Here is a 21842-nt window from a genome sequence, read left to right as displayed (position 1 = left end):
ATTTGAATTTTCCCGCCCAAACTGGCCGTCATCTTGAATAACCCCCAATACTGACTGGAAGATCGAGAGTGTTAGCTCATCTCTATTTCGTTTCACAATATCTCTTGTTCTACATTTTTAAAACGACGTTTAGCCGTATAATGCTTTCAAACGACTGAAATAAAACGCTGTATGTATTTATGTTCCATGTAGCTCGGTAAGATAGGATCACATGAGATGAATTAGAGGAGTATACAATCAAATAAATCAATATTATTACAACCAGCATATAGACAACAAATATTCAACACTGTCTTAACTTGAACGACAATTTGATTAAAATACAGATCTATATTTGGTTGTTTTTTTTTTTATACTTTCGATGGCCTACAAACGAAATTTGAACTATAAAAACGAAACGAAATAGGATCTGTGTTTTAATCTGATTGCTTGAACGAGAATAACATTTAATCCGAATACAATAATAGGCCTACTTTTATGTCTGATACAGTTGAGTGTGAGTGTACTAGTTAGTAGGCCTACAGTGGTGTGACTGATACTGAGTGTTGATAGTGATAGTTATTCGATAGTTATTCAATTGCACATTTGATTCCCCGGTTGTACGTGACAAGGAGTAGGGGCGCCTGTCCAACCTTGTGGGTTTTCTCCAGGTCCTCCGGTTTCCTCCCACTGCTAAAGACCCCTACATGCAAGCGAATTGTTGAAATAAAATAGAACCCTGTGTTAGTCCCGAAATGACCTAGTTTGTGTCGAGTGGATGTTTAACCCCATTTTTCTCTCTCTCTTTTCCGAATTCTTTGGTATGACTTATCAAAACAGTAATTTTTACCATGGACCTTGTATTATAAGGTCCGTGTTTTTACCAAATCAAAATTCAGAATAGGCCTTAACTCACTTTTTCAAATTATTTATGCTACAACTAGACTCTAGTTATCATTGCTGCTGGTTGACATAATATTAATAGAGCCTGTTTATAACTTATTGTCTTGCAGAGAGAGAGAGAGAGAAATGGAGTTTAACCTCCACTCATAATACAAACTAGGTCATTTGGGGATGAACATGGTTCATTTTTATTTTAATAATTGACTTGTGCATAGGGACTTTAAGTAGTGGGAGAACCCGGTGGAAATCCTGAGGCTAGGCAGGAGACCCTACTCCTTGTCACATACAAGTGCACGTGTTAAATCAAATCGACCACCCAATCTCCCCTTATTGCCTTGCAATGCTGTACATGTAGAGCTACGTTTATATATATAACAATATATAACAATCTAATTGCAATTCAGGAACAAATGTTTCATTATATTTATAGCTACTCTAGGATGGAAACAAGAATTTGGTAATTACATTTACTATGAGAGTAATCTGCAGCATGTTGCTGATGTATTAAAACATGTGACGAGAAAGAAGTGCTATTGTAGTTGACCTCAGAATGTAGGTCTACTTACACGTAAGGGTCGAGTGTAAGGAGACCTACGTTCAGAGTTGAACTATAACTATTGTAATCCTACCTAAGCAGATTTAAGTTGGAGTTTTTTTTTCCAGATCTAAATTCTACATGTTTATGGTTGTTAGTACACCAAGTTAGATAACATGGCAGCTCCAGCCCGTCCATTTAAATTATGGAGTAATGATCGCAATGTAAAGAAATCTGTTACAGTTGTTTCACTGCAAGATTTACTAAAAAAAGGTAACTTTTCAATAAAATATGATTGAATTAGAGTATGCGACTTCAGCCCAATACCAGATTTCACACAAATTCCATTCTTCCGGTGAAAACAAATGAAACATTGAACCAAATGCTTGGAAGCAGAGAGCCATATGACCAACTCCTTTAAAGAATAGTACTGTAATGACAACAGATACTAGAACAATCAAGTGTAAAATTCTTCATCCCTATCAAATCAACCTGAAGAAGGACATTTACTAGAATTATTTTCTTTTGATATGATCACATGGGTAAAATATATGGGCAAAATTTGGTCAAGACATCCCCATGCTTTACATGAACATCAAATTTCAAAGGCATAGCCTCTTGCATTACCAATTTTAGTTCCTTTAGGAACTGTCTGATCGGACTATGTCCGACATAGTTCGCTCAGAGACAGTTTCTAAAGGAACTATACCAATTAGTACATGAGATCCCTTGTTGTCCACCCTGTTCCGATTAATAGACACATATCGTTGTCACCCCCAGAAGCATGCTTTAAAATAATCTTAATTTAAGGCAAAATTCCAGTTCATATCCTAAAATGTTTTATATAGTGGTTGCGTAACTTTTTTTTAGAATACCTGACTCCAGTGTTACCTTGACTTACTATTCAGTACCATTTGTAAAAGTTTGGTAAGAAGTAATTAATGCTTTAATAACCTGTCAAATTCTGCTACTTGCAGGGCGAGAAGTGATTGTTGATCAAGATCCAACCCCACCTAGCAAATGATTGGCATTTATCAAGATGATAGTCAATAACTCTCATACCCAATACTTCTATTTTTAGGTAGAACCAAACTGAATATACAACCTAACGAAAATATAAAAGTTGTTTTAGAAGAGGATGGTACAGAAATTGATGATGAAGATTATTTTGCCTTTGTTCCAAGTAATTCAACTATAGTGGTTTTAAGAGGCTCAGAGACATGGCACCATGCAGATGCAGGTAAGCCAGAAAGACAGAAAAATAAATTAATAAAGTGATTATAATGTTTATTTGTGTGAGTAAATCTGTATCTTTGTCATAAATATTCATCCAGTAAATATTTGTTTCTAAAATCCAAGTCCAAGCTACTTTTGCTATAAGAAGTAAGCGGGGTTGTGCAAAAGAAAGGATTATTTGAAAAAAATTACATAACTAACACATTTCATTTAGAAATATACAGTGTTAATGAAACAAGAAGTCTATTAATTTTTGCCCCTATGAAAGATTTTATGGCTAAAGTTCTCAACTGATTGATATGAAATGTATACACAGTACATGTATATACAAAAGAACTTGTTTTCAACAATTTCCGATAATTAATCAAATTTTTTTGACGTTCTATCGCATAACGTCAACTGGCAAACTATCACCTTTCAAATTATTGCTGTTGCAAATTGTTCAATATTGTGGTTTTTATTTTGAGTCGAATCAGTATCATTTACGGGCCGGGAGCCACGATGGCTCAGTGAGTAAACGGTGCTCTAACATGGAGGTCCCATGTTCTATATCGGTGTTCCCCTTGTCAGTGGTTTAAAACGGAGGTCTTGGCAAGGGACAGCATATATTCCTTTGGATGATAACAAAAAAAAACGAGGTCCTGTGTACACATTGGCATGCACATAAAAGAACCCACGACAGTTGGAATTTGATATAAGAGTAGGTTGTAGAGCCACTGTCCCAGCAAAATTTACAGCATAGCACATTGTATTGTGTATGTCTGTCTTCATTAGCCCAGTCTGTGCAGAAAACACTAGGACATTAAACTGCAATCTATTTCATTACAGGCCATGAACTGTACAGCACAGTGCAGTGCTCTCTTACGGCCGGGCCCCGGATCCATTCACTGGATTTGATATTTGTTGTTTAATTCTTGCAATGTCTGTGGCTTTGTCTTGTCAGGGTTTTTTGTGTGTAGTGTGGTCCTCCTGCACTTACCATTATTGCTCTTCTAATATGATTTGTAGCCTGACAAACTTTTTGTTTCAGGTTTATCTGGACAAGATGAAACAGATTATGGATCTGGTTTAAGTGAAAGAACTAAACAGTTAATTATTGGTTTACAGAAAGATTTATCACGGATTATAGCATTCTCTAATGATGATCTTGAGGTGGGTATATTGTTATTATGTACTACAGCAGCTGTTTTGTAAAAAAATAAATGACAAAATAATTGCTCCAATTTTACCGTTTTGAAATTATTTGCTTATAAATCCCATTTGTTTCTTTATTTTACAGCAAATAGTATCAACCAGTGTCAGTGATTTGAGTCATCTGTTAAAAGAAACAGAAAGTTATGCTAAAGCACTACAAGATGCTTGTCAACGTCATCTTGATGAAAGACATGTAACATCGGAAGCTATAGACTTATTACGTTTATATCATCAATCTCGAAAAAATAGTCCCTTCGTAGAAGATGACAGCAAAAAACGTAAATTGGAGAATACTTAAAACATTGTTTTAGTTGGGGTTTTTCGATCAGAGAAATTCAATTATCAATACATATCCTAAACCAACATCTATAAATATCATTCCTCTACAGAATATATTACTATAGTATATTAAGTATAATATGTACAGGTATCGGACCAAGGGCTCATTTGTGTGGTTTTGTCTTTCCTTATATCATCTTTAATTAATAGATTGTGTAGAAAAATCATTACTATGTTGTATGTTTAACTACCGCAAAGTACCCATATCAGTTGTATTATTGCCACAGTACATTTATGTAAAAGATGTTTTGATAGAATTTTATTGTTACTTCATATATTTTTATAAAAATTCAATATTGAAAATAAAGAGATTTTATATGATAAGAAATAGCTTTTTTTGTTCATAGTAATATTCATGTTTTTGTATAGGCCTATGGAAAGATCTAATCCCTCTCAACGTTACGGATTAGAAATAATATAGTTCCCAGATGAAACTGTCTGTTATTTCATCTCCGATATACTAATTTGTAAACCTAGACAGTGGCCTTTTGTACTATCCAAGCTCGACACACATTTATTATCAGTGGGAACTACACATAAAAATTCCAGAAGAGTCTTCTGGTCTTCTTGAATAATCCCAGCTAAGATATAAACTTTCTAGTGTAGTCAAGTCAAATGTTCATAGTATGAATATCCTTTTGCAAAGAAATGGTCATGTTACAGATAATTCGTTTGGACAACAGAAGGAGGTATGCAATGTATGTGTATAAGCGTAGTGTCATGAAAACCAAGAGAAAAGTATAAGAAATAACTATTAAAGAAATAACTAATGATATTAGATACTCATTGAACATACACTGTTCAAAATTGGTGTAGGTGTTTATTAGGTGTATGCCTTCTGACTTCATCGAGTTTGAAGATGAGCATATTCTGCTCAGGATAGAGATAAGCAATTTGGTTGGTGGATGCTTTGGGACATAACTTTAGTTCTAATTAAGTGAGAGTGATGAAACTTAGTGTATAGTTTCATTACCCTTGATTAAGTTCAATAATGAGCATTTTCTGCTCAGGATAAGCAATTTGATTGGTTGAGACTTTGGTACACAATAACTCCCTTTCTAATTAAGGTAAAAGGTTCAAAATTGGTGTAGGTGTTTGTTGAGTGAGTGCCTTGATGGAGTTCGAAGATGAGCATTTTCTGCTTAGTAGAGTAAGCAGAGATAAGCAATTTGATTGGTTGATGCTTTGGGACACGATTGACAAAGTTCGATAATGAGTATTTTCTGCTCAGGCAATCTGATTAAAACACAGATCCTACTTCGTTTCGTTTTTTATAGTTCAAAATTTTGTTTTACTTGTCTTCACTACACTAGGATCTGGAAGTGTTGTTATATTACCAGCGTTTTGGTTGAATTGAGGGGATAAGCCAATGAAACAGTCTGTTATGGCAACTTCTTGGCGTTGCCATGCACGGAACTGTGGGTAAACCACTAGAAACGCCAACTCTTGATTGATTAATCAATGTCTGACACAGCCAATAAAACGTTCTGTTACAGCGAGTTCTTGGCATGCTCTGCACGGAACTGTGGGTAAACCCCTAGGAACGTCAACGCTGATTGATAAATCAATGTCGCTCGTGCGACTCCTGACACCACTTTCGAGTACAACTTGTCAGAACTTCATGTAGTGTAGGCCATCGAAAGTATAAAAAAATGAAACGAATATAGTTCTGTATTTTAATCAGATTGCTGCTCAGGGTAAGAATGATCATGTGATGATAAGCAATTTGATTGGTCGAGACTTTGGAGCTTGACAACTTTAAGTCTAATTGAGTAATAGTTATGAAACTTTGTGTAGAGTTTCATTACATCAATGCCTTAAAATTTGATGCTGAGCGTTTTCTGCTTAGGCAATATAGAGACATCAATCTGAGCTAAGCAATTTCATTGGTCGATGCTTTGGGACAAGATAACTTTGATTCTAACTGATGGAGAGTGATGAAACTTGGTGTAGAGTTTTACGACCAGGTGCTTCAAAACCTAGATTGAGTTTGATAGTGAACATTTTATGCTTAGACTAAGTATAGATAATCAGTTTGACTGCTCGATACATGTACTTTTGAAAAAGATAAATGTGCAATTAATTAGTGTGTCATCTATTTATTCTGGGATTTTGGCGGGGGACATCAGCCTCACTGTTGGCTTGTTTAACTATCATTATGTGTGCAACTTCAATGCCAAAGATGAGAATTCAGCCCAAACAGTGGCATATTCACCTACAGTACAGAATCTAAGTGTACAACTATAAAGGTATCTTTATGCATTGTGAATACGGAACCTTGGTTTTTCATCACATCCTTATTAATCCCGTTGACTTTATCACAGACAAGTTAAAAAGATGGACATAAATCAAACATGTTTTTTTTTATTTCTGTTCATTCATAGAATATAGCACTGATGGATGAGAAGAATAACAGATAAACTGTTTACATTGTATTTACAGAATACATCAAATATAGTTTCTGATGTTAACAGCCATGACCAACCCAACATGTGAAATTAGTTTGTTTAAATATAGATATATTTTCTATTGTCAATGCACCATTACACATTTTCACTGACCATTATTTAGCTCTTCAAACAAAAGAGTATATACCCTCCTACACTTTCATATACGCTGATATCTAACCCAAGAAAAATAATACCATGACCTATGGTGGTGTTTCCTATAAAATGTTAATTATTTTTAAATGGTTGTAATTTATGAAAAAACAAATCTAGTTTTAACATACAGTGTATTTTGACAGCTGAGATTTACACGTTTGTATATTTAATTTATAACTATTTACTAAAGAGCAAAGAAATTAATGTTTAAATTTATCAATGCTAAAATAATGTCCAAGTTTGCATTATTTCTATGCTACATTTGTTTCAATATCCCAGGTTTTAAGTTTAATCCTTTAATTCCTGATCTCATGAATCAATATTACCATTTAGATTACCACAGGCCATTCACAATTGTTTTATGCCTAAAAAAAAATTCATGCCTTCTAAAAACAATATCTTTTTTAACTGTTTTAATAACGTTCATTCTCCACAGGAAAACTCCTTGTACTACAATGTCCAATTTGATATACTAATATAATATCATGACTACAATATGTTAAAGATGTATACTTCATAAAATACAGTTAGTTGCAGGTTTGTGCTTCTAGTTTTAGAACCTGAGTAAAAAGAATATTACAAATTTCATAAAATGTCTAACTATTAACTAATTTTATATAATATATTTTTCTAGAAAATGGAGTCGCACAAATGCTTAAACAATATTGTCATCTATAAAATTTAAACTGGAACAAACATTACCAATACAGATCTACCCTATGCTTTAAAACTGATAGATTTGCTGAATACAAATGAACACCCGGTAACACTGGTTCATCTGTGAGAGGGATGTTGTCTTGTGGTGGGTTGTCTGTCGTATGTTTTGTTGGATACAATATTGATATAGTGATCTTCTTCCACATTATTATATTAAATCTATATTAATATACATGATATATTATTACACAATAACATGTTACCATGCCATAATAATAACCAAATCCCACAATACCCGAATGCGTATCAAGACAGATTGGCCCACCATACTGTTTCACATTTCCCAATGGCTTTAAGCCAATGATTATAAAATAACTCTGGCATAACACATCAGTAAGATTTGTAACAATACATGAACATTTTAATGCTTGGTGCCGTTTCCCTTCTCCAGATGAACTTCATGAACATTAACGAACAAAAGCTGATTGATTAAAAGCCTCTAAAATTCCACTTGAAAAAAAACTGATGAAATTTTGAGACTTGAATAACAAACATTATTGTCTAGTTTAATAATAGAAGACTAATAGTCATCTCCTCGTGTTAGCACCTCTTTACAAGTTGGGCGTAGTAATATTGTGTGTTCAAACTGTGCTGTATAGCTGCCTTTAATATCACACAGTGGAGGATAAGGATCAATAATACCAACATCACACAGGTTCTTCAAAGCCATGAGGTATTTGGTTTGTCCTAATCTATCTAACCAACGTCGACAAAATGCTAATGTACCAAAATTCTGATTTATAACTTGTAGTAATTGTTTTGACTTGGCCACCCTGAAAATGAAAGAAACACATTTGTATGTCCAAATTGTGTAGTAAATTTTTTATTGTTTTGTTAAGGAGAGCATGGCCTTTGTCTCAGAAAATTTGACTACAACAGACAGTCAATTTCATAAAATAAAAATAAGTCTAGTTTAAAACAATTTGGCTATAGCAGTCACGTTCAAAAGAACACTGGAAACTGCTTTCTGTTTACTCCAATCATTATCATTAAAAGATAAACTTTAAAGACCACGTAAGATCGAAAATCTAAATTACATGTATGTATTGCCCATGGTTACTATATCAACTTTACGGCAACTTCTCACCAATCTGATTAAAATTAAGTCCGCTGTTAACGTTTAAGTGTCCAACACGCTTTTCAATTTTTCAATTACGACCTTAATCCGGTTGATTGGCTGGTGACATCACAGGCACTACACATAGGATGTACATTATCTATACAATATCTCACCGTCTGTACAATATAGCACTATCAATACACACGGCAAGTTGACAAGCGTCTGTTGACGTTCCAATTACCACGTGACTGGCCTAATCATAATCACCGAATTATCGTCTTTCATTTGTGATTGGAATATTTTAGAGTGAATTTCAAATGCCGTATCATGCCGCAGATCCATTTAAGCTGTCTTTGTTTAAATAGGCCACATGTCAAATGAAGACGACTCAAGAAATTAGCGCATTTACCGGTAATTTGGATAACCCCGTAATACTTGATATAAGGGCGCCAGTCATTTGTCGATATATTCATTATTAGCTATATATAATAATAATAACCATTTCTATACATAAAGAACAATTTTTATCGTAGCTCCATTTGAAATTTACAGTGAATATGGAATTTTCCGATGACTATGCATAACATGTACAATAGATCGCCCTCATTTCTCAGCCAATCAACGCTGGGAATCTTATTACCATTTACGGTTACATGTACTACGGGTGTAGTAAATGAGGTTAAACTTCGGCACGAAAATTGCACGGGATCATACGTGGAGTTCCTGGTGCGGTTTGGTGAGTGATTAAACTCTCAATGCAATTGTAAAATTGGCGTTTAAACGCCAATCAACAAATAATACGAGGCTACTTGATTACAAAAACACTGGTGACCAATAATTATTGGGTAAATAATACTTATAAACAACTGATGAGTAAAACTTAATGATTTTATACAATTAATGTGTGGGTGTACGATTCTACCATTAGTTCGTTCATGAGGTATTATGCACACGTTCCACTTAGAGTGATGTCTTTGATCTGGCCGGCGTAAAAAAAGATAATTACCTAATCAACATTCTTAATCCCACTAACACTCACTGCTAACACCGACGTGTAATTTATGACCCATGCCTGTATAACTTTTATAGTCGGATTGATTAATTAATGACAAATATTAACGACACTACACTTTATGTGGAAAAGCAAAGTGCTCACAGTAAAAAACACATAGCTGGACCGGTATATTATTTACATATTAAAAGTGTTCGTCCAATAAGTTCCATATTGTAAAAAATTAATTAAGAGTTCAAGACTTCAAAGTTTAAAAGTTGTAGGCAATCTAAATTGGATCTTAAATTAAAATGAATTACAAAACGAATTATTCCAAGTCAATTGTTTTATTTAATTAAGAACTAAGGGAGATTAAGGAATCAGTCAGGCGTTAATGAGTACACACGCCGGCTGTATATAGGTAATTAAGGAATAAACATTCCGAATATGCATTCGGTCACTGTGACGTCACTGGTGTCTGAGGGGATTAAGAGTGTTTTCGATAATTGGCAAAGTCGTTTTCACGGGAGGTCCATTTTTACGACTTTGAGTGAAGATAACTGAATTAATTTCAATCAGATTGGTGTGAACTTGCCGTAAAGTTGATATAGTAACCATTGGCTACACATATCCAAAAGTTCCAAAACCCATCTTATGTGCACTTTAAGTTACAATATCTTGTCATTATGACTACTAGAGTACATACCTAACAGCAACATTATTTCCTACATCAAAATTCTTCATATAATGTGATGTTTCCATATCATCATGTACAACACCTTTTCCTGTACTTCCAAATGTCTCTATTGCATAAAATTCACCTTCCTAAAACATAATTATTCTCAGATGAATGAAGACAAAACAATAACATAATATCTACACCTCTTTGAATAAAGTTATAATAAGGAGTTGTACAGATATGGTATTTCAATATGTGATTGGACAAGATCCATATGATAAAATTAATGTTTCAAATATATAAACCAGAAGTTTTGGTTTAAACTGTTAAGTCAGTTATATCTCAACACTGTGGATACAGATACCCACTTTAAACATATACTGGCTGATATACCCTTATTTACTTTTCACTTACTTCCATTCTTGTAGCTTCACCACCTTTTACGATAGGAACTGTTTTACCAGCATGTATTCTGTATTGTGACACAGAGTGACCATTTAAATTACGAATAGATTTTACTGTCAATAAATTAACACATGAAATTAGGAAATTAAACAAAAATATTAAATTGCTTTTAAACGATAAAATAAATGGACGTGAAACTATTGCAAGTTTTCAGTTGAATAAGCAAAATATAAATTCTTTGAACTAACTAGCTCAAAACTAATGCAACCTCTGGTTGTTTACTTTTTATGTTATAGATCATGAAAAGTGATTCTTTTTAGTGCACAGTCTCATAGAATTTCTAGTAACATTACCTTGATAAGATTTTCCATCTAATTCTACTTCATACGATTCCATTACTTCTTGGATAGATTTACCTATATCACACAACCTAACATCAATACCACTTTCCTAAAAACGAAACATATACAATCATAGTGAGACATTTAGAAGCAGAGAATTACAACACAGATACAAATTTATTACTCAAAAAGCAGTTAAATAACAAAATTGTTGGCTTTGACAATGACACCAATGAACCATCATATTCGTTTATAAAATGAACAAAAACAGCCAACAAAATATACTTACTCGGATTCCTGTATTAGTTGCATCTTTAACAGCTTTTAATAATTCATCATATTTTGGATTAAAAGTTAAAGTAAATGCACAATCAACCAAATGACCTGTAAGAATAACCTAAATATATTAAACTAATATACTGATTAGTAAATATATAAAAATATATTTGAACTGAAACTTTCAGAAAAGATATATATGGACATTTCTTCACCTTATGCCATCTAATTTGCATAATTAAACAATCTTTTGTTTCAGAGACCAAATCTAATTTGCATAATTAAACAACCTTTTGTTTCAGAGACCAAATCAAAAAAGGGACTTCTAACATCCTTGAATTAATGTGTTTTAATAAAATTCTTTTATTGTCATTGGAAGAAAGTTCTTTTCTTATGAAAGATGTTTTAGAAATGAAATGGGGTTTAACGTCCTCCTATTTTGCACCGACTGGGCATACACCATATAGTGTGCTATATGGGAAATTTTGCCTGGACTGCGGCACTACTTCCTACTGTTATGTCAAATTACAACTGTCGAGGGTTCTTTTACGTGCACACCAATGTGTACACAGGACCTTAGTTTTCTATCCCATCCAAATGACTCGACACTGTTTCTTGTCAGGTCCTCTGTCCTGCACCACTGACAAGGGGAAACCACTCCTGAAAATCCTGAGGAAGTTTCTCAGCCAACAAAGGGAGCGAACCACAAGACATTCTGGTTATCGAGTCAGAGTATTACTCACTATGCCACTGTAGCCCCCCCCCCCGCAAAAAAAAAAAAAATTAGGAAAAACAAAGTAACTATTATATTCACCATTAACATGTGTTCCAAAATCTATTTTACACACATCATCATACTGTAAAACTGTTTTATCTCCTGCATTTGGCGTATAATGTGCAGCACAATGATTTAAAGAACAACCAGTAGGAAAAGCTAATCCTGCTTCCAAACCTTTCTCATTGATTAGTTTTCTTGCTGTTCCTTCTAACGTTTCACTAAAATATCAGTTTTCATATTATTAAAACCTTGTTCAAATTTGACAACTGCTTCATTTTTACATATCAATCAGCTCTCTCTAAGTCACCTAAAGCCAAATGGCAGCAAAACAGTTTATTTCTTCTATTCACTAATGTATAATACACAGTGAAAGAATAATGTCAACGCAACCGTCAAAGACAATGTCAGGCACTAATTTAGGCTTTGTCAGACATAATCACACTGTTGACCGTCGTTTTGTCTTTATTCTGTATTTTTATTAATACCTGTTCGACACCAAGTTCAAAAGTGTCTATCTGTCATGTACAGATCTGAATGTCATTACATTTCTTGGAATTTGACCCTAAGGAAATTAACTATCACAGAATGAATCAATAGAATATCAGTTACTAGATACCATTTATTTCAAAGACAAAATTACTAGTTACTATAATTTTTACCTGTATTAATATACAATTTATACTTTGAACTTACCAGATGTCAAACATCTGCATTCCTGGTTTTAGAATAGATTTCATATATTGTCGGGTCTGAAATACATTAAACAGAATATTTCTGTAAGGAAAATTGTATTACTAGTGTTTTAAATGTTCATAATGTAAACATTTCAGTATAATGATTAAATCAGTGGGATCCTGTAATATTTAGATGACTGATCATCTCTATCAAGGCAATAGAAAAGTTATTAGTACAGTGATCTTTTAAAGAGGGGATGTAAACTCTTCTCATTACCTTGATTGTCTCCCCTTACACCACAAACCACAAAATATCTTGTTTTTACAATATTTTGAAAAGCTAAGAAATGCTATTATTTTAATAATGTGTTAAAAATACCTGTCTATGTGCTTCAGCTGCCTGTCGTACTTCTTCATATAAATAGTACTGAGCTTTCTCTAAAGCTTTCTTTTCTTCATCTGTTGATCTGTCTTTAGCTCCTCTCCTAAACATACAATTTATAGCATTAATAAAATATTGAAAGGAAATTATTGGTTACTGGTTAGATAGAAATTGTTACCACAATGTCTTACTTTATAAAGGGATGAATGAAAACTATATTAAGTATAAAGAATGTTAGATGTAGCAACATGTGGAATTAATACTGACCATAAAAATATAATTAACAGACAAGTTATCTGATTCTGATAAGACAATTTGTAATCGATGGACATTTTGTTATACTTACATATCTTGTGGTATAGGATATTCACAAACTTCACCTTCAGGAAAATTACCATTAGGAAAGAGATCAGATATAGGTATTGTTGGCGGTGTAGTTTGTTTAGTAGGAGCACCACCTTAAAAAATAATTACATACAAATTTCAGCTTCTATAGATAATAGTGGTAATTTAACAAAAACTGTCTGCAGCCTTCTGGACTACAAGGGAGATACAGTGGAACAGTCAGTAAGATGTTGGTTCGTTAAGCTAGAAGTCCCCTGTTCGAACCCGGTGTTGGCTGAGAAAGTTCATCAGGAGGGGGCGGGGGTAAGTGCACCTTCCAATCAAACAGGTTAGTGTCTATAGTAAAGTTTTTATGGTATTTTGACAGATATTTACACATATAAACAGACATCATGGTCGCTGAAGACAGAAAGTAGGAAGACTTGGAGAGCATAAGTGTGGAACTGGGGTGAAATTCATTGCAATTTCCTCAAATTAACCTGCTAAAAGTTTAATTCAACAAAAAACACAACGACATGTATCATCCAGTTGACAAATTGTGGTTTTTTTAAATTATTATTATCATATGCATTCATAGTAAAAATTATTGAAAACTCTTACATAATCCATCACGTTGATGTTGTTGCAAAAGCTACAAACAGTCTAACCATCTAAATGTCAAATTTGTTATGTTGTTGAGCCAATTATGAAAGTAATATCAAGAAGTAATATGTCAGATATCCGTCTACATTCACAAACCTCTACTGCCTTTTTAAATAATATTGAATTAACAAACAATTACCTTTCTTCTTTTTATTGAGTTTTTTCTTTCCACCATCTTCTTTCTCTGCAAGAAATGAACACCAATAGTGTTATTTTATTGGTTGTAAACACAAGTTAACAAGCGGCTGCCAGAGGGGATACGCCCACATTTTTCAAGCGATAGATAGAGAACAAGCTAAACAAAAAGTGATTTTTCGTAACATCAAGGACCATAACTCAGGAAGGTATGATCAGATATGTGCGAATATCGACAGGAACCAACGTCCTTGGGTTATAAAGATACATTTCAACGTACAATCAGGGGCCACAATTCAGGAAGTTACGATCCGATATGCATAAATATCGACAGCAACCAAGATCTTTGGGTTATAAACATGCCTTTCAAGTTTCATCAAAATCGGATCAAAATTGTGAGCTCTAGAGGGTCCACAACCTTGATATACCAGACGTTTACACTATTTATGTTGACAGGCGGCCATTTTGTTGGACAGTTTGACACTACAGTGTAACGGTGACATATTCGAACGCTTTTTTAAATCAGATAATATTTGTGACCTCTTGAGGAACCACAAGCTAAAAACGCGATTTTTCGTACAATCTGGGGCCATAATTCAGGAAGTTACGATCTGATATGCGTGAATATCGAAAGGAAACAAGATCTTTGAGTTATAAACAAAATCGGGTGAAAATTGTGACCCCCAGAGAGTCCACAACTTTGATATACCTCACATTTACACCATTTGTGTTATACAGGGGCGGCCATTTTGTCCGTCAGTTTTGATCCAATTTTCACGAAATTCGAACTCAACCATCATTACAGTGTAACGGTGATAAAATCACACGGTTTTTTTTAATTGGATGATAATTGTGACTCCTCGAGGGACCACAAGCTAAAAGGAACCAAGATCTTTGGGTTATAAACATGTATTTCAAGTTTCATCAAAATCGGATCAGAATTCTGAGCTCTAGAGGGTCCACAACCTTGATATACCATAATTTTACACTGTTTTTGTTCGAGGGGCAGGCATTTTTGGTCCAATTTTTACGAAATTCTAACTCAACCGTCATTAAGGTGTAACGGTGATATCTTCAAACAGTTTTTTAAATTGGAATAAAATTGTGACCTCCATAGGGTCCACAAGCTAAAAAACGTGATTTTTCGTACATTCAGGGGCCATAATTCAGTCCGATATGCGCGAATATCGAAAGGAACCGAGATCTGAGAGTTATAAACATACATTTCAAGTTTAAACCAAATCGGATAAAAATTGTAACCTCTACATTGTTCACAAGCTAAAAACCTGATTTTTCGTACAATCAGGGGCCATAATCAATGAAGTTACAGTGCTATACAAGCCAATATCGAAAGGAAACGAGATCTTAGGGAGATAAACCTATATTTCAAGTTTCGTTGAAATTGGATAAAAATTGTGACCTGTAAAGTGTCCTCAAACAATTGTGGACATTCGGACTGACAGGGGCAACGGCAATATAGGTCCACATGAAAATGTGGGCGTATATAAATACACTTACAGGCTTTTAGCCAAGTTTGATCCAAATCACTCAGTCAACTAGAAGTACAATTATTACATTTCAAATTATCAATCAATTAGATTGCATGAAGTTAATAAAATATTCACAGATGGCATTAATGTTTTAGTAGACACTGTTAAGAACACAATTTAAAATTTAGTAGATATCTTTGTGACAGAAGTTTAAAGATATCATAATTGACCAAAGAGACACTAAAAAAATATACATTCATGTTCCGACTGTGATAATGAATATACATTTTAAGTTTTATCAAAATCCCTTCACTTGATGAACAGTTATTGTGTTTCAATCAATCAGATTACAGCAGGTCAATGATTTTTTAACTTTGGCATGTGTCTGTGATAATGAATGCAGGGGACAAAAATGAATGTTAAAAATGCTTTGATAGTATACACTGTATCAAAATAACAGTATTGGTTTTGCTATACATATTGAATATCTGATCAAACTGTTATCACATACCTGCTTCACCTTCAGCTATTTCTCCTTTAACATCTTTACTTTCACTTCCTTCTTCTCCTGAAAATATAAAATTCATAAATAATTTTGTTACAATTACAATAGTTTATGTAACAATTTTTTTTAACTATCATTAATACACAACATAGAACAGGGTGATATTCCTGAAAACAAAAATTACGAGTGTATTGCGATAGTTTATAAAATGTCTGTAATTTATTGTTTATCACTCTTTAACTGTACATAAACATGCAAAAAAAGTTGGACATACCCCCTGAGTATTAACTTGACACTTTGTAGTCAGTATTATTATAAATTAAGCATAAATATATATTATATACAAACAAATGATCAGGTTCAACATACATTTAGCCATGAAGACTTGCTAAAAATGTTTATCTATATTGTTGTTGTTTATTACAATTTTAACGTCCAATAGATTAATTCTGATATTATGGACAAATTGATTTAATTAAGATTATTCACATTTGAAGGAGGCATAAAAAAGGTAAAAAAAGGTTCTTGTTTGTCTATCGGGTGTGTGCGTTTTTAAAGCTACGATTGGAGAATATTCATTACGCATGCAGATTCAGATTTTTTTTATTCAAGCGTATGTCTTTTTGAAAATGAATTTACAATACAAGAAGACTAAACTAAACCGTCAGTGTTATCTAAAAATAAGTGTCCATTAACTACATCAAATAGCGATTTTTTGGAAAACTGACTGTCATGACACACTGACACTCTACATATCGTTGGCATTATTCATATTTCACCCTTATTGACAGTCACAGGAATTGGATAAGAATATGCTTAATTCAGATTTATTTCAAATATACATTTGTCAAACAATTCATTTAACCTACCAGCTTTCTTCTTTTTGTTTTTCTTCTTTTTTTTACCCTCACCATCTGTAACATAAAATATTGATAACATCACCAATTATGTTAAAATAAAGGGGGGGGGGCAAAGAAATTTTAATCTCTTAAAGGGCTAATCCCGATAATTTTTTGGAGAATGAAACTGTTTAATTTTGTTTTAAAATCCCTTAAAATCCTCTACCTAAGGGCCGAACAACTAACTCAATATTTGTGATAAGTTTTCAAATAATTGAAACCCGTCAGTCTCCATCTGGAAATGGAGACCGGTGTCCCAAGCTGTATTATGCGGTGTCTAGATAAAACCAGACATTTTTTGTATAAAAATTATGTGTAGGTGAAATTTACCTTTCATAATCAAGTACAGCATTTGGGTCATTCACTGTAGAGACCTCTCAATGAACGGAAATCGATTATCAGGTCTCCCAACGAAAATATTGACCCGAAATCTTAAAAGGGTTACGTGTCCGGATAAGCAGTTTTGACGGTCACGTCCAAACGACACAATATTTTGAGCTGAAATTTTGAGACACGGTCAATACACCATTCCTCTATATTTTGGCATTTAAATTTCATACATACTCAGACTTTTATTTTTTAGACTCGGTTCAAATAAGGGATAGTCCCTTTAAATATGACTTTAACATTGTAGAGAGCTTGTCCTGTCCTTCGAAACCAAGCTGATTTGGACCATGGACCAAAAGTTTAAGCTCATTCAGACCACCATATGGCTCATTCAGACCACCATCAGGCTGATTGTACTATTAAGTGTCATATTATTAAATACATGCAAACATATCTTAATTACTTTTGCCATTCAAATAATGGTCCAAATGAGACTTATCATGGGCCGAAAGAACCAAGAATCAATCTGGTCCGAATGGGCCGATTAAGCTGTCCCTCATCCATTCAATTTACTGCTTTTTATTAATGATCTCCAACTAAGTACTGTGTGCAAATAAAATGCCAAAAATGTGGAGACTATTTACTTTTTTGGAACATTTCAGCTCAAAATATTAGAAATAATTATCAAAATAGTTTATAGGGATTATGCAACACTTTCGAGCACTTGCCTCAAATTTTTCATTGAGTGATCAAATTAATACAATTTAGCCAAAAGGTACGTAATTAAAATGCAGTAATATCCTGCACAATACTATTATTCACTACTCGCTATAAAACAACAAAAACTGAAAATGTAGCTTGTCACTGCACGCACATCTGAGTTACTGACAGATTTATCCAGATACAAGGTGATTGGTGAAATAAATCAGAGATGTTATCTTTAAAAGAACAAACCTTCGACACCATTTACTGTTGGTGTATCCTGTAGTTTAAGCTGATTCAGAATTTCATCAATCTCATCAGGAGCATTTTCTGGTTCCTCTTCACCTAAAATATGATCAACTATATTGAAAAAAACATGTATGCTGCATGTCAATTTTAATTTTCTAATCCTCTGCAAATAGTATAAGCTCTGATTAGAATTTGAATTTCACCCCAAAAATTTGATCCTGTTGATCGAAGTGAAAGTATGAGTAGAACCATTTTGATGTCTATTTGTAAGAATGAGTCAGACACTACCGATGGGTGTTAACTCATCCACACGCAAATTCGTCGACAGTTAAGTCATCCACATGGTATTGGTTATGTCGTCCACAACTAAATCTTGACTCATACACACATGTTAAAGATACATTGTCAAGAAGGTATTTATCGAGTGGTTATTTCCAACAAAAGTATGGCAAATTTGGTATATATGGAAAGTATAGATGCCCAAACCTACTAGAAACATACTGGATTACCCGAAAAACACCCATGGGGCAAGCATTGGTCAAAAATGTCAGAGTACTATCACTAACTGGCACACCAACGGCTTATTGTATGCTAGCTTGACTGAGGGAGATAAATTGTCACGAAGGTATTTATCGAGTGGTTATTTCCAACTAAGGTATGGCAAATTTGGTATATATGGAAAGTATAGACGCCCAATCTTACTAGAAACATATTGGATTACCCGAAAAACACCCATGGGGCAAGCATTGGCCAAAAATGTCAGGGTATCACTAACTGGCAACCCAACGGCTTATTGTATGCTAGCTTGACTGAGGGAGCGGTTGTTGTTTCTTGATCGAATGGTTAGGCTGTTTCGGGAACAATGATGGGTGTAAACGTATAACAGACTCTGCAATTAAACCGTGAAAAAAGAAGTTGACAGAAAATAATTCAAGAAATTACTTACGCCTCAATATGTATGGTAAATGGCCAGTAAGTAATTACAAATACATTCTGAAAAATGGACCCTCCCTCAGTCAAGTTAGGTGACAAACATGGCTTCTAAAAACAGATTTTTTTTTTATAGTTTTGGCCTTTGGGTATCTTCCCATGAAGACAAAGTTTTGAAGCAAATTTTTGATAGATAATTAGTTTGAATATGTGTTTAGTCCAAATATATCATCAAATCACACAGTTTGTACACGGGAAAGTATCTTTAATTGTATGGAATAAATCAGTTTTACTCAGCACTTATTTTTGCTTTATCAAATGGTACTTGAGCGTGATTGACAGATCACGGCCGAGATTAGTTAATCGATGTTTTGATAAAGTAGCCTCCTAATTGAGTGATTGATTTTCTGCTATTCTTAAAAGAATGTTTCAAAAGATTAATTGCTAAGCTTATGTCTTTTACGTGAAACAGAATCATTTACATATGTGCGAGGTTGATATATGGTCAGTACAATTCCATTCATTCATTCATTCTTGACATTTCATTTCTCTATCTTGTGCGGTGCGGAAAGGTACTTCGACAAATGACCAGTTGAAATCAGGTTGATTTAAAAAAGACCCATTAATAGTTTATAAGATTAGTCATGGCATAAATAATTTTAAATACAAAATAAGTTTAATTATTTAACACGTTAGCTATTTCACAAGTCACGCCATATGGCATTGCGCAAGAGTGATATTTTTCAATCCTGTCTTGTTAATAATAAATACATGTTTGCCATTGATGTTATTGAACTGAAAATAATATAGTATGCAATATGCAAATAAGATTGTTTGCCTTCGTGCATACATACTGTTAGCCACTAGTTACTATAAATTTTCCCGCATTTCGACGATTATAACCAATGATAAAATAATTGTTTGGCACTTTTAGCAATCCTCTGCCCTTTTTGTAAAAAATTCCTTTTGTAAAATCAAGCGATTTTCTAAAATATAGAGTTTAATCAAGGAACTAGAAATATAGCGGGGTATTATACAAAAAAGGTATAAAGCGACCAGTCTAACGGTGGTCGTCTTCTGGATGGCGATAGTCTGCCAGTTACGGTCATGAAAATTATACTCAAACATGGATACGACAATAAAGCATCACTCAGTACACTTAATTATAATCACTATGAATACTACTCATATCCACAACATAACTAATGGTGTGTACTGTGTGGACTAGTCTATCAATGCCATGTGGACGACACATCCAACATATTCTGATATTTGGGGACGACTATGGCATGGGATTTGTAACAGTCTAGTGGCAATGGTAGACCCACTAGAGGTAGGCTACTATTTAAACTATAGTACCACTCCACCATTACATTTTCGGTTATTGGAGATCCTGTCACTGTCAGTCTGTTTTGTGGAGTCCTATACCAATCGATTATTTAATTCACAAGAGGCAACTGCAGCAGAACAACACATTCCTGCATGACCACATAATAAATTGATTGGGGACAAGAAATAGGAGCACAGGAGATTTATTATTTATTGCACTTGCAGTCAGTTTTGATTTGACCAACCGCGTCAGTACTGCAGCATACAGTTTTTGAGCTTACCAACTTTTTTCTTTTTTCTCTTCTTTCTTTTCTTCTTAGATTTGGCACTTTCGTCTATATTTTCTTCTACACCATTAACTTCAATGTCATCTTCTTCCTCATGATTAATCTTTTCGACAACTTTTACGTCTTGTTTGTCAGCCATGCTGCTAGATTTGATTACCTAGTCGAAAAGTACATTAAAATTGAATCAAAAATTGCCAAATTGACACAATTACCCCTAAGTACCACTAGAATTTCCAGTCAACAAACTCGGTCGATGGTTGGGCTAAAATTTGGGAATAGTTTGTTTGACTGAAATAAAAAACGCACTAACTCAAATATGATTACATCGTTTTTTGTCTATTTTGATTATTTTCCCCCAAGTTCAAATCTGACAGTTGAAGTCACAACTTTATTGAGATTTTCCTTCCAATAGCAATCCCCTAAACAACGTGTTGACCTCTCTTTGCGAGTAAGGTCGTCATCTAGGGTTAAGGGTCAACGACTGACGTCATCAACTGAAAACAATGGCCGTACTAATATAAACAACTTGAATTAAGTCTGTGTCCATGCATAAAATTGATGACAGCATAGTATCTAGTCGCTTCGGAATAAAAACAACCGTGTGGAGGGATCTAGTCGCTTCAGTATTTGACATTTTCATGTGGCCTCGCCCAGTCGATAAAATCAATCAGTTAGTTCAGTCGAATAATCCAGTCGAATAAACCAGTCGAAAAGTTCAGTCGAATACTTCAGTCGAATAAACAAGTCGCTCAATATTAAGCAGCGGTGGCAGCGGGCTAAGATAATATAGTAGCAAATCATGCTCGTAGCCATAGCTGAAGGAGCCGGGGGCATGGGGTAGGGACCGGGGGGCTTCCCAACTAATTTCAAGAAATGAAAAGAAATGAAATGGGGGTTCAACGTCCTTTTG

General features: G+C 34.0%; 2 protein-coding genes across 4 annotated transcripts; one reads left to right on the top strand and one right to left on the bottom strand.

Annotated features, from left to right (window-relative positions):
- Positions 1 to 58: 58 nt before the first annotated feature.
- On the top strand, positions 59 to 4496 carry LOC126827841 (DNA fragmentation factor subunit alpha). 3 transcript variants are annotated; one of them, XM_050557405.2, is made up of 5 exons: positions 59 to 169; positions 1546 to 1690; positions 2499 to 2657; positions 3684 to 3805; positions 3933 to 4495. In XM_050557405.2, the coding sequence occupies exons 2-5, from the start codon at positions 1594 to 1596 to the stop codon at positions 4143 to 4145; spliced, it is 591 nt and encodes a 196-aa protein (XP_050413362.1). In that variant the 5' UTR covers positions 59 to 169; positions 1546 to 1593; the 3' UTR covers positions 4146 to 4495. The 3 variants fall into 3 exon arrangements, with proteins under 3 accessions (XP_050413362.1, XP_050413363.1, XP_050413364.1); XM_050557406.2 differs by having other exon boundaries at positions 97 to 196; XM_050557407.2 differs by lacking the exon at positions 59 to 169 and adding an exon at positions 346 to 496 and having other exon boundaries at positions 3933 to 4496.
- Positions 4497 to 6530: 2034 nt separating this feature from the next.
- On the bottom strand, positions 6531 to 21153 carry LOC126827360 (methionine aminopeptidase 2). The gene is made up of 14 exons (XM_050556652.2): positions 20927 to 21153; positions 18390 to 18482; positions 17079 to 17123; positions 16216 to 16272; positions 14219 to 14263; positions 13439 to 13550; positions 13090 to 13195; positions 12730 to 12785; positions 12073 to 12254; positions 11272 to 11366; positions 10995 to 11091; positions 10651 to 10754; positions 10264 to 10382; positions 6531 to 8279 (listed from the first exon to the last, which is right to left on the bottom strand). Exons 1-14 carry the CDS (start codon positions 21069 to 21071, stop codon positions 8027 to 8029), a joined length of 1509 nt encoding a protein of 502 aa, XP_050412609.1. The 5' UTR covers positions 21072 to 21153; the 3' UTR covers positions 6531 to 8026.
- Between the last annotated feature and the right edge of the window lie 689 nt (positions 21154 to 21842).

The sequence above is a fragment of the Patella vulgata genome, chromosome 7, assembly GCF_932274485.2.
Source record: "Patella vulgata chromosome 7, xgPatVulg1.2, whole genome shotgun sequence".
NCBI classification, from domain to species: domain Eukaryota; kingdom Metazoa; phylum Mollusca; class Gastropoda; family Patellidae; genus Patella; species Patella vulgata.
The sequence above is the reverse complement of the archived record's forward strand: the minus strand, read 5'-3'. Positions and strand labels throughout refer to the sequence as shown.